This window comes from Notolepis coatsorum, assembly GCF_963971535.1.
Source record: "Notolepis coatsorum genome assembly, chromosome: 6".
Classification (NCBI taxonomy): domain Eukaryota; kingdom Metazoa; phylum Chordata; class Actinopteri; order Aulopiformes; family Paralepididae; genus Notolepis; species Notolepis coatsorum.
The window spans coordinates 88,264,526-88,276,452 of NC_140170.1; the positions used below are offsets into that span (position 1 = coordinate 88,264,526).

At 41.3% G+C, this 11,927-nt stretch overlaps 1 protein-coding gene across 1 annotated transcript in view; it reads left to right on the forward strand.

Annotated features, from left to right (window-relative positions):
- ppm1j (protein phosphatase, Mg2+/Mn2+ dependent, 1J) overlaps positions 1–9,222 on the forward strand; it is a 52,586-nt gene extending 43,364 nt beyond the window's left edge. The window contains exons 6-10 of the mRNA XM_084317188.1: positions 6,897–7,015; positions 7,196–7,259; positions 8,105–8,212; positions 8,477–8,628; positions 9,058–9,222. Of these exons, the coding sequence (XP_084173314.1) occupies positions 6,897–7,015; positions 7,196–7,259; positions 8,105–8,212; positions 8,477–8,628; positions 9,058–9,205 (591 nt within the window). The 3' untranslated portion in view covers positions 9,206–9,222. The remainder of the gene's footprint in view (positions 1–6,896; positions 7,016–7,195; positions 7,260–8,104; positions 8,213–8,476; positions 8,629–9,057) is intronic.
- Positions 9,223–11,927: the final 2,705 nt, after the last annotated feature.

Below are 11,927 nucleotides of genomic sequence, written 5' to 3' on the forward strand. Positions count from 1 at the left end.
TTGATATTGTAGTTGCAGTGATGGGGCCGATGGATTTGTTGGCTATTATCTTCTCAATATCCTCTGCTTTGTCCTTCACGCTACTTTTTCCTGTCGTTCCCGTTATGTTGCCCTCTATTGTCTCCCTCTCGGAGCCAGTCGCCGATGGACCCGGTATATTCTCCGTTATATTCCCATCGGGGGTTGTCAGCAGCGGGTCTGCCGCCGCGTCGCCTGTTGTTTCCTTGGATCGTGTCTCCATCGGCGCCGTTGGATTTGCTGCTTCGTGTTTCTTTCTACCCTTTTTCTCATCCTTACCCCCCATGTTGAGTCTTTATGTCTTTTGATATAGTTAGTAGAAGTTCCTATTAATACATACGATGTGGTTTAATCTCATTGGTATTTGTTAAAATAATGTTTTTGAACGAAAATAACGATGACGGGAGCGGAGCTGTTACCAAATGCGTGCGCTACATATTGTAGCTAAACCGGAAGTCCCCTTAACTTCACAATGATTCTTAAAGCAGAGTTTCTCATCGATATGCACAGTTAAACAGACAGTTGAATGGAAATCTTATTTTCTAGTCCCCCCTTCACACAGAATTACAAAATATAGACTTAAACTAGAATTACAAATATTAAGAATGCTAGAATAAAGAATCTTAAAAAAGATGAAAAAGATTGTGTAGTCATTAGTACACCCCGTGCAGACAGGCTTCCTGGCTGGGAAAGGATGGAGATGACTGTATATCCCATTTCACACATGCACTGGACTCCTGACATTAACTGCACATTAATCGTAGTTTAGCTTCCCAGCAAATCAAATCAAATGTATTTGTAAAGCCCGCAATAACAAGTTAATGTCCCCAATGGGCTGGACAAGTCAAGAAGAAACATCACAATAAATCAAGAACAAAAAACCCACCATGAAATCCAAAATAAATGTAAAATAAATAAATGCAACACTCCCAGACATACCCCAGCGAAGGTAAGGAAAAACTCACTAAAAACCTAGCAATAGGAAAAAAGCACCACAGGCAATGTGGAGGAGAGAAACCTTAGAAGGGCCGTTCAAGGGGGAATCCCCCTTCTTGGATGTCGGTGATAGTAGTGTTGCTATGGATGATCGATGGGTGGAGAATAAAACAGGCAAAATAGTTGGTATGTATGTACATATACGTGTAATAAAACACAAATATGTCAGCAAGTCCCATGTCCAATTGAGCCTGTGCTGGAACACAAGCATCACACAGCGAGCGAGAGAGCACAACGATGTTGCGTACATTTGGCCTTTTCCCACTGATAGTTAAATGAAAACATATGGGTTGTGGATAAAGTATATTTGTGTTATCTTCATTCTCTTCAATTTCATTCCCAACCAAGGACAATACACATACTGTAAGGCATGTCTAATAAAGATTTGAGCGAGTTTCTGCACCCAATATGTTCCAAACAGTGTCGGACCGTGTGGAGGTGCAAACCAAGAGCGAGACTGCAGCAAAGTTGTACATTTATATTAACCCATTCTCCGCCAATCACGTGTTAAGGCGGGTTTCTCCGCCATGCGTTGTCTGCCAATCACGCCGTAATATTTCATATTTTCGTCATGGTATTCATATTTCACCCACAGAGTCTTGGCTGATGCTGTCTGAGCCATCACAACTCTGCAACGTTTCAATACCGCCACCTGGTGGCCGATCGACGAGTTGCCAAACCGGAAGTGCCCATTGGAGCTCGGTCCGTCCCCTATTTTCGTCCGGCCACTCGTTTATCGTCCCGGGGCTCAATACAGACACCGTCGATATGGATCTTTGCCATAACTCAATAATCAACATGATTTGGACGTGTATTAGTAATATACAAACCGGAAATGGATCGCATCGATCAACATCCCATAATTGGGATCTGTTTGCTCCACTCTCATTGCCCAACGCTACGAGGAGACTGGGGTGAGTTTCAGCGTTTTTCTTTATCATTTTCGATACAAACTGCTCTGATCAATATATCACCCATACTACATAAATCATTTAACGTCGGCCATTGAATTATAAACGACACCCCCCCCCCCCCCCTCCGTTCACCCGCAGATGATCAGTCATGACGTTTAGGACCATGTACAGTTGACATTTTTTATATAGCATGGATCGGTATCAAACTGCATTTGATAATCTAATATGCATTTATGCCTATATCTCACGTTCTATGAAATACTGCAGAAAACGATAAAAACATATTTATACTCTAGACGGTATTTTAGTATGAATGTGTGAATGAAAAAGTAAAACGTTCCTACATCCTGAACGATGGATAATTGATATTGAATGGGCCATAGTAATGTCAATTTAGCAATACAATTTAAAAAGTTATAGCCCTGCAAAGAAGGTGAACATCTCCATAGACAAATAGCGCTGGCTTAGATGGTTTAGGATGGTCAAAGTGGTGGCAGAGAATGGGTTAAATGTGTGCTTCTCATAGTGTTTTAGCCTGTATGAAACGATTATTAAGTGGTCATAATTTGTTAAATGGGTCAGCTTTTGCTCACTAATGCTTTGATTACTCCACTCCACTGTCATCACAGGATGAGAGATATGAAACGCTGTTGACTCGTCATTCAAAAAGATTTACTTAAATGAACAGTTCAACAAATGTTTTAGATTGATTATAAAATCATTAATATACAGTTTCACGGCATAAAATCCCGTTATTAGTACTGTACACTGTTTATTTCACTCTGTATGGAATACCTTGACCCTTATTAATTTAATTTCAAACCTTTATTTTAACTCTGAAAAGGTTGAGGTTGCCCTCATTTGTAAGATGTCAAGTTACATGCCAGTTAAGTAAATATAACAGGAGGTAGGCTACTTTTCCTCTCTGCATCATGCCCTCGCTCTACCTGGGCGCAGTATTTCCATGTGTGAAGAATCGCATGCAGTGTTTCCCCTAGGATTTTTTTGGTGGTAGGCCCCCCAAAACTACTAGTGTTGTTGCGGGGCGCGCGTGTCACGGATATGTGGTGTCAACAGTGTCGTCATTACGCGCGCAGTAAGGCGGTTGTTAGTATCGGTGCATTTCTCTACACTGAGCTGAAATGAAACGATTGCACATAAATTAGGTAAATAAATATTAACAATACAAATCTTTATTTTTTTGTATATTTTAAAGTTAAATGCATCAATCTGGTGCACTTTGAGAGCAAAATAAAGAGGCCAGATCTATGATGAACTTTGTGCTCAAAAGACAAAATCGACTAGATCCGAGCATACATTTGAGCCATCAAAGAAATGAAGTGGTTACCTGTGTTGAACTGGTTTATTTTTTAGAAAATATTAAAATATACTGGATTACTATTACGACTACTACTACTGCCAATACTACTTGTACATCCCTATTGGCAATGTATCAGTCTAGGTCAGGGGTCAGCAACCTTTACTATCAAAAGAGCCACTTTTCCCCCCTCTCACAAAATAAAATGCTCAGGGAGCCGCACAACCTACTTACCCTTAAAATGAAGATAACACAGTGTATAACGTTTTATATATCCCCAAGCATACCCCACATTTAGCATAAAATGCCTGACAATTGCATACCCAAAGTAATTTGCGATTTATTATACTTTATACTTATAGCACACAGTTTGTTGCATTAATGGAATTATAAAGCAACAAAAAGGAAAAAAAATACTTTTTATTGCTGTTTTTACCTGTTATAACAAAGGAAAACATCAAACTCTTATGAAGAGGAGAAAAAATACTGGCTGTGTAGACCTATAATAAAACACAGAAGAGGAGACAAAACACTGGTGTCTGTAGACCGACTTTGAAATAAAACCCTGAACTATTCAGGTATATTTGAGTCCTTCCCTTATTTGTGGAACATTTATAAAATAAAAAGTAGTCCACTTTGAAAAAAGACTACCATGTGTAGACCTACTTTGAAATAAAACACAGAAAAGGAGAAAAAACACTGGCATCTGTAGACCTACTTTGAAATAAAACCCTGAACTATGCAGCTCTATTTGAGTCCTTCCCTTATTTGTGGAAAATCTATAAAATAAAAAGTTAATTTTTCGTTGTTCGCAAATTTCGCACCACATATCAGGCATACAGGTAAGCCTGCATCGTTAGTCGTGAAAGCTAATTAATCTGTCCACGCTGAATTAAACCCTCTATTTTCCTCAGACTTTCCTTTTTTTGGATTTATCCATGGTTAGCCTACTGGGGGGTCGGAAACTCAAGATTAGCCACTTGCAGACGGCAGGGAGGTGTGTAGTATTTTACCAACGGAGTTGCAGTTCCGCGTTCGGGTTCCGCGATCTGATTGGCCACTGACGTTTCTCTCTGCGCCAATCGCGTTACGCCTAGTTCTGCCTCTACTATCCTCGAGTTAACGTAATTTATACAAATGGAAGTATTGATTTCGCTGTAACGAATCATTAAAAAATATATACCGTTAACTGGAATATGTTAGTTTCTTACACATATGTTGGATTATGTAATTGGTTTGTCATGACAAACCAATAAAAATCACGAATTAACCGGTGGTTATCCTATTAGGGTGGGGCTAATCGAAAGGACTGGACACGGACAAGTTAAGGCAAAGCATAATTTTTACTTCCGGTCGGGGGGTTTCAAAATAAAAGAGCGACGTCTAAAGCACCGGAAATACGTTTATTTTGTATTGTACATTATCTAACGTTAACACAAACCTAAACTAACTTTTCCCCCCGACCGGAAGTAAAAATGATGCTTCGCCTTCTGCTTGTGTGTCCGGTTAATTGATTGCCGTTTAACTTGTCCGTGTCCAGTCCTTTCGATTAGCCCCACCGTTCATTGTAAACAATGATCCATGTAATTATATTAACGTTACTGTGTTGTTGTAGATATGTTAATAAATTCTGAATGGCATTAACGTTAGTTGGGTATGATAGCATTGAATAGCATCAACGCTAGCTGGATTTGAAGGCGTATGCTATGGAAGTCCCCTGCGGCTCCACTTTGTTGAAATGTACATACTAGGGCTATAGGATAACCACCAGTTAATTCGCGATTTTTTATTGGTTTGTCATGACAAACCAATTACATAATCCAACATATGTGTAAGAAACGAATATATTCCAGTTAACGGTATATTTTTTTAATGATTCGTTACGGCGAAATCAATACTTCCATTTGTATAAATTACGTTAACTCGAGGATAGTAGAGGCAGAACTAGGCGTAACGCGATTGGCGCAGAGAGAAACGTCAGTGGCCAATCAGATCGCGGAACCCGAACGCGGAACTGCAACTCCGTTGGTAAAAGACTACACACGGCAGGGAGAGGCGCGGGGTGTGACATACTGTATATTTTTGTTGATGAAATATTTGTGTTGACTAAATATTTTAGTTGATGAAATATTTTTTCATTTCAGTGTCACAGTATGACATCGATCTCCAAAATAAGAGAAACATTTTATAAAAAAAAATAATAATAATAATTTGATTTATTTATTTATAAAAAAAATTGGGCCAGGGAGCTGCAGCTGATTGGCTAAAGAGCCGCATGCGGCTCCGGAGCCGCAGGTTGCCGACCCCTGAAACACTGAGGGAGGCACATACAACACTCATAACTATTTACAACCAGTGTCAGAGCGAGCGCACTCAAGTTGTTTGGAAATTCTGAGTGCACACTGGACGCTCTGACCAAAGAGTCAGTTTATCAGAGCGGAGCAGATTTTCAGAGTGAATTTATTAACTCACCTTAACTAGGGCCCTGTGAAATCCGTTTTTATCTTTTCCAGTTTTCGGATATGAATTTTCCTGTTTTCGGATTTCTCGGTTTTTAATTTTCCCGTTTTCGGATTTCTCTGATTTCATATTTTTTCCTTTGGATTTAACAAAAAAAACTATACAAAATTATGTTTTTAACTAACTTTAATAATAGTACATCTGCAAACAGTGCCAGTGTAGTTCAATGTTCAGTGCCAGTTAGGTTATGAGGTTTCTTTTTTTCAATTAAGTTCAGTTCAGTGCAATCATGGTAGGGGAAACACTGCTGTGTGCTACATGTGTGAAAGGGCAACTCCAGGTCCACAGTTCATGTCCAAAAGAGGCTTATGAAACTAGATCAGTGTTCACCGTTTGCCTGTTGTTTTGGAGATCGCTTTAGTTCTGAGTCATAGAGTGGGTGGATGGTATACTGCAGGCAGACTAAGGAAACTCTACCTAGAAAATGGAGGAAGACAGAGTGGGCAGGCCATAGTTTTTCTTTTTACACTTTGGGTTCCAGATAATATTACAATATTATTCGTATTACACAGAACATACATACATCTACAAAACATTAAAATCAAGAAAACAGACATCCAAACAAAAACAAAACATACACAAATCGCCCCCAGACAGCACAAATATACAAAAAAAATAAAAAATAAACAATAAAAAGAAAATAATAAAAAATTTGGTCCTGCTACTCCCCAATTGAACACCCCAGTCATATAAATTTTTTTCCTACTCATCCCCGTGCCCCTCCAGCTGTCCCACAAGTGGCGGGGGACATTTGATGTGTTAGCTGTATACTATTTCTATATCCTCAATTCCCCTCCCCAGGTTTTAAGTTTATATTGTCTGTGTGAGTGAAAATGACCACGATTAACATTGTGTTGTTTTTTTAGAGATTTTTTTTTAATTCACATTAACCCTTTCACTGCTGCACTACCAAAGCGGTTAACCCTTTCACTGCCACACGACAGCCGGTTAACCCTTTCACTGCCACACGACAGAAGGTTGTGTGATAGTAAAGTGTTAACCTTCTGTCGTGTGGCAGTGAAAGGGTTAACAGTATTGAGTTGTGACGGGCCTCTAACTTTAGACTTTTGTAGAGTTGCTTATTATACTGAGATTTGAGGCGTCCTGCTCTGTTCTGTGTGTCCCTCAAGGGCTTCCTGAGGCCAGAGCTCCTGGGGAATGAGTTCACTCACATTGAGTTCCCTCGCAGGATCCAGTACAGCGAGCTGGGCAAGAAGATGCTCTACAGAGACCACACCATGAATGGCTGGTAAACACACACGATCCCTCTCTTTTCATTTAGTGGGCTTTTAATTCAGTTTTGTACTGCTTATTGCTGCAGTACTTTTGCCTCTACTGGAAATAGTTGAATGGTGTGTGAAGTGCATGAAGACACAAGTGATGGCTTTCCCTTTTTTCTCTAACGTTGGATGTGTTTGTATCGTTGTAGGGCTTACAAGACGATCGTGGAAGACGACCTGAAATTCCCCCTGATTTACGGAGAAGGCAAAAAGGTGAAATACAGCAACAATAAATGTGTTATGTTGCATATTAAAGGAACACGCCAACATTTTGGGAAATGCGATTACCGTCTTCTCCAGAGTTAGACAATAAAATAGACACCAATTTCCTCTGTGTCTTCAGTAGAAAGCCATTCGACTCCAAGCTAGCCAGGAATGGTGTTTTTGGCCAACAGCTAGGCTAGCTGATCCGTATCCACTTCCATTCAGTTGTGCTAAGCTGAAATGAAAAATAGATAATTTGAATGCAGCTGTTGTTTTCAGTGAGAACAAGTGGCACACAGCAATATGCATTCTGTTTACATAGCAAGATAATTGTGAAATATGACAATTTATAATCCTATAATCATTACATGCACTTTGGATAAATGTTGACATTGCTCACTTGAAGGACAGTGCTGAAGCCATGCTACCTCTTCTTCTCTCTGTGTGTGTAGGGATTGGTTTCATGCAACTCCATGGTTGTAGCTGAATTTTGCAGTATCTGTGTGGGCAGTGTTGAGACCCTCTGGAAACATTATTATTATTTTCTGGGAGAAGAGTTCAGTAATCCCTCATAAATGGATTTTCCTACGATTTAAGTACACCCTGAAGCACTAACCCACATTACTTTGCGTGTGTGTGTGTGTGTGTGTGTGTGTGTGTGTGTGTGTGTGTGTGTGTGTGTGTGTGTGTGTGTGTGTGTGTGTGTGTGTGTGTGTGTGTGTGTGTGTGTGTGTGTGTGTGTGTGTGTGTGTGTGTGTGTGTGTGTGTGTGTGTGTGTGTGTGTGTGTGTGTGTGTGTGTGTGTGTGTGTGTGTGTGTGTGTGTGTGTGTGTGTGTCTGCATGTCTGCATGCAGGCACGTGTCATGGCGACAATCGGAGTAACTCGCGGACTGGGGGATCATGAATTGAAGGTGTACAACTCTAACATCCACATCAAGCCCTTCCTGTCTTGTTGCCCAGAGGTGAGTTGTAATGCAGTTCCTCTGTCTGGTCAAAGTTGGAGACAATGTGTGTGGTTGCTTAGCCATGTGTGCGCTATTGCTAACTCTCTTTAGTTGAGCTGGGGTCAAATCTCTATCTCAGCCTCATAGCATACATTATACTACTATACACATACATGTGTTCCGTCCAATTTGTATAGACAACAAATCCTTTCTATACAAAAATATATAAATTAAGTGCAAGCATTTGTTTTGCATATGAAACAATGTTTCATCCCATTGCAGGTGAAGGTTTATGACCTGGCTGAACACAAGCATGGCCCTGACGATGTCCTGGTCATGGGCACAGATGGATTGTGGGATGTGACCACCGACAGAGACGTGGCAGAGGCCGTTTCAAGCTTTCTGTCCTGCTGTGACCCCTCTGATCCTATGAGGTGTGTCTGCGCTATAATCTGCATTATGATGTTTAGATTATAGTTATAGGATGATTATTTCTGCTGTTGTTCTGTCCTATAAACAACTCATCAGAATAATTGTATCATCTTCACTGAATTGTATCGTTTTCAAAATGAAGTGTGTGTGTGGGGTGGGGGTCAGATGATCCTTACAGTCTTGATCTAATCTTGATAATCCACTAGGTGGCAGCCTTAACAAACATTTAGGTTAGGCCAACTGCAGAATTCAACAAGTAGAAGGCTACAAATGTAATGTGGTCAGCAAGGCAAGGATTCATGACATGATATTTGGGATGCAGGCTATATTTAATTTTAGATAACATTTTTGTTTTTTGACTTTCTGTTTGTGTTTACTCCGTGCGTGTGTGTGTGTGTGTGTGTGTGTGTGTGTGTGTGTGTGTCATGAAGATACACACTGGCAGCCCAGGACCTGTTGATGAGGTCACGGGGGGTGCTGAAGGAGCGAGGCTGGCGGTTACCCAACGAGCGGCTGGGATCGGGCGATGACATCACCGTGTTTGTGATCCCGCTGGTGGGACATGAAGCAGAGACATGACGAGGTGTCTCACCCAGGACCGAGAGAGGGCCGACTCCACAGCAGGGCCTGCCCCGAGGGTCCCTCCGAGCTCCCTAAACCCCCTCCCCCCACCGGCCCGGACCACCTGGGGGTGGGGTGGGGGGGGGGGGGGGGGGGGGGGGGGGGGGGGGGGAGAAGAAGACAAGACACCTCCCACACCGGGAAGACTCAGGTCTGAGCAGCAGCAGCAGCAACAACCACTCGAACGCACCCAAAACTGGCCCCTCCGCAGTTCAGCCAAAATCCACGCTCAATTCTCCATGTACCATTCTCCGTCATGTAACGAGATGTTCCGTGACATACATTATACGTCACTTACCTTGCTTTTTATGACCGTTGCCAATGAGAATTAAGACTCTGTTGTAGTTTGTTTTAAATCTTTAAAAGAAAATTGAGCAGCTAGTCACAAGTGTTGAATAGGCTAGTAATCATCATTGTCCACCCCTTCTGAAAAAAAACAAACAAACAAAAAACAGCCTCCCACAATTTGACAATGATTTTACTGTAAGGAATTTAATTTACAGTATTGAATGTGAGGGTACCAAAGCAGTGCCACATTGTCATGGCATGGAAACATTAGTGAATCTAATGAATGGATCTGAAAAGGAGAGAAAGGAAAGAAAGAAACAAGGACAGTGAGACCCCAAGTCTGTAGTACTATTGGAAGATGGATCCCTCTTGAAGCAATGGACGCTTATTGAGAAGGAATGGAAACTGGACCTAGACAAGAGGAACTGGACCTGGAAAGAGAGGAGTTGTGTGTAAACATACCTCTGTGTCGGTAAAAAGCTGCAGTGGATGATGATGACGCACTTTAAAGTCTCATCATACATGACCGCCCTCTGTGAAGGCAGCCCAGCCCGGTCCAGCGGCGGTGACCACGAGGTTCACATCTTTTTTTCATTCCAATGTGCTCATATAGATGTTTGTTTTTTTGTTTTACTTTGATCATTCCAGTAGACAGAGACAAGGTTATATAGGCAATAGAATGTGAACACTGGTTTAATTTAGCTACCTGCGTGTTTTAAGATGGATGTTATTTTTGTCCACGTGTTATTTTTGGTTCGTTCTTTCGGTACGATGTGATTAACTTCACACACATGCCTTATTACATGATTTTTGCTCAAATGCACTGAAGTCTAATCCTTTTTAGAAGTGACAAAGAAAACTGAACGCTCTCGAATGTATACCTTTTTTCCTCCCACCGTTTTATGACGTGCTTTTATTTAGATTTACCATAGCTATTTTTTAAGGTGTCTGTAAGTTGTATCAAAAAGTCTTGTCTGTGATGTTTCCATCCATAACTGCTCATCTCCAGAGAGAGAGAGCGACAGTGTACGTCTTTAGGAATATAAAGTTGCTACCGAATACGAGGTAGAGGGATCACGTGTACCAGACTAGAAATAAATGCAACAGATTCTTTCCCACATTCTTTTGTACTCGTTGATTAAAACCCAAACATCAGGGAGCGATCGACTGAGTGGTGCAGTGATGCTGCAACCCTGTGGTTCTCAACCTGAGGGTCGGAACCCCCCGAGGGATCATGACGCTCTGCTCTTTTCGGTCACCGTGGCTAACCATCCAATATCTCACCTTCCAATGTGTTTTAATGGAAGTTAACAGGATAGTTCAGATTTTTGGAACACTAGCTGTATTTGCTACTTACCCCGTTGACGTTGTCGATGAGTCCTTGGCACAGTAATGTTCTCATTCTAGCTCTGGCTAGTTAGCCATAAACCAATGCAACGTCGATGGGGTCGAGCTCCCATATGTATAGACCTGTTCGCTGTATACATAACGTGTTCGAGCCAATCAGCAATACCAACTGAGTCACGTGACTAAGTTGCCTCGGACCTGCTGCGCTAAAAGAATACGACAGGGCTCTATGGAGAAACCATGGCACTCCCCTGACTAAAAGTAGTTTCAAATGAAAACGACTGGATGTCATTTAGCCAAATCAGCATGGCTGAGTGTGAGTCTTTCACCTTTTACATATCTAGCTTTGGCATGGATTGATTGTTTACATCGCTAGCATGGCTAACAAATGCAAATATATTGTAGTCGGCCCAGTTGTTCTGACCAGGATTACGTTCCTTTTTGCCCCTGTGATGCGTGCGCACACTAGTCTGACGTATACAGCAAACAGGTCTATAAGCCGACTGAAGACCCTGAAATATACTCCACGCAATGTCGATTTTGGTGAGTCCGCTTGTATCGATGGCAACTTGACCCCAATTTGACTTTGCATTGGTTTGTGGCTAATGAGCTGGAGCTAGTATGAGGAACAGCATGGATTGTGCCGAAACTCTACCAACATTATTGGTAAGTAGCAAATAGGGTTAGGGTTCCAAAAATCTGAATTATCCCTTTAACACACCAACATTTTGGGAAATACACTTATTTGCCATCTCCTCCTAAATCAGACAAGAAGATCAGTTTAATCTGTGTGTCCAGTAGCCCCAGCGAGAGGTCTAGGTGCATGCAAGCTTAGCACCAAGACTGTAAGTGGGAGGGAGCAGCTAGCCTAGCTCTGACAAAAGTGAGGAAATACAACATCCAACAACTCCAGAACTGAAACAGAGATTACATTTATATCTATATTTATATCTATATATATCTATTTATATTTATATTTATATATTCTTGTTAAGACTCTGGGGATGATGGCAAATACATGTATTTACCAAAATGTTGGAGTGTT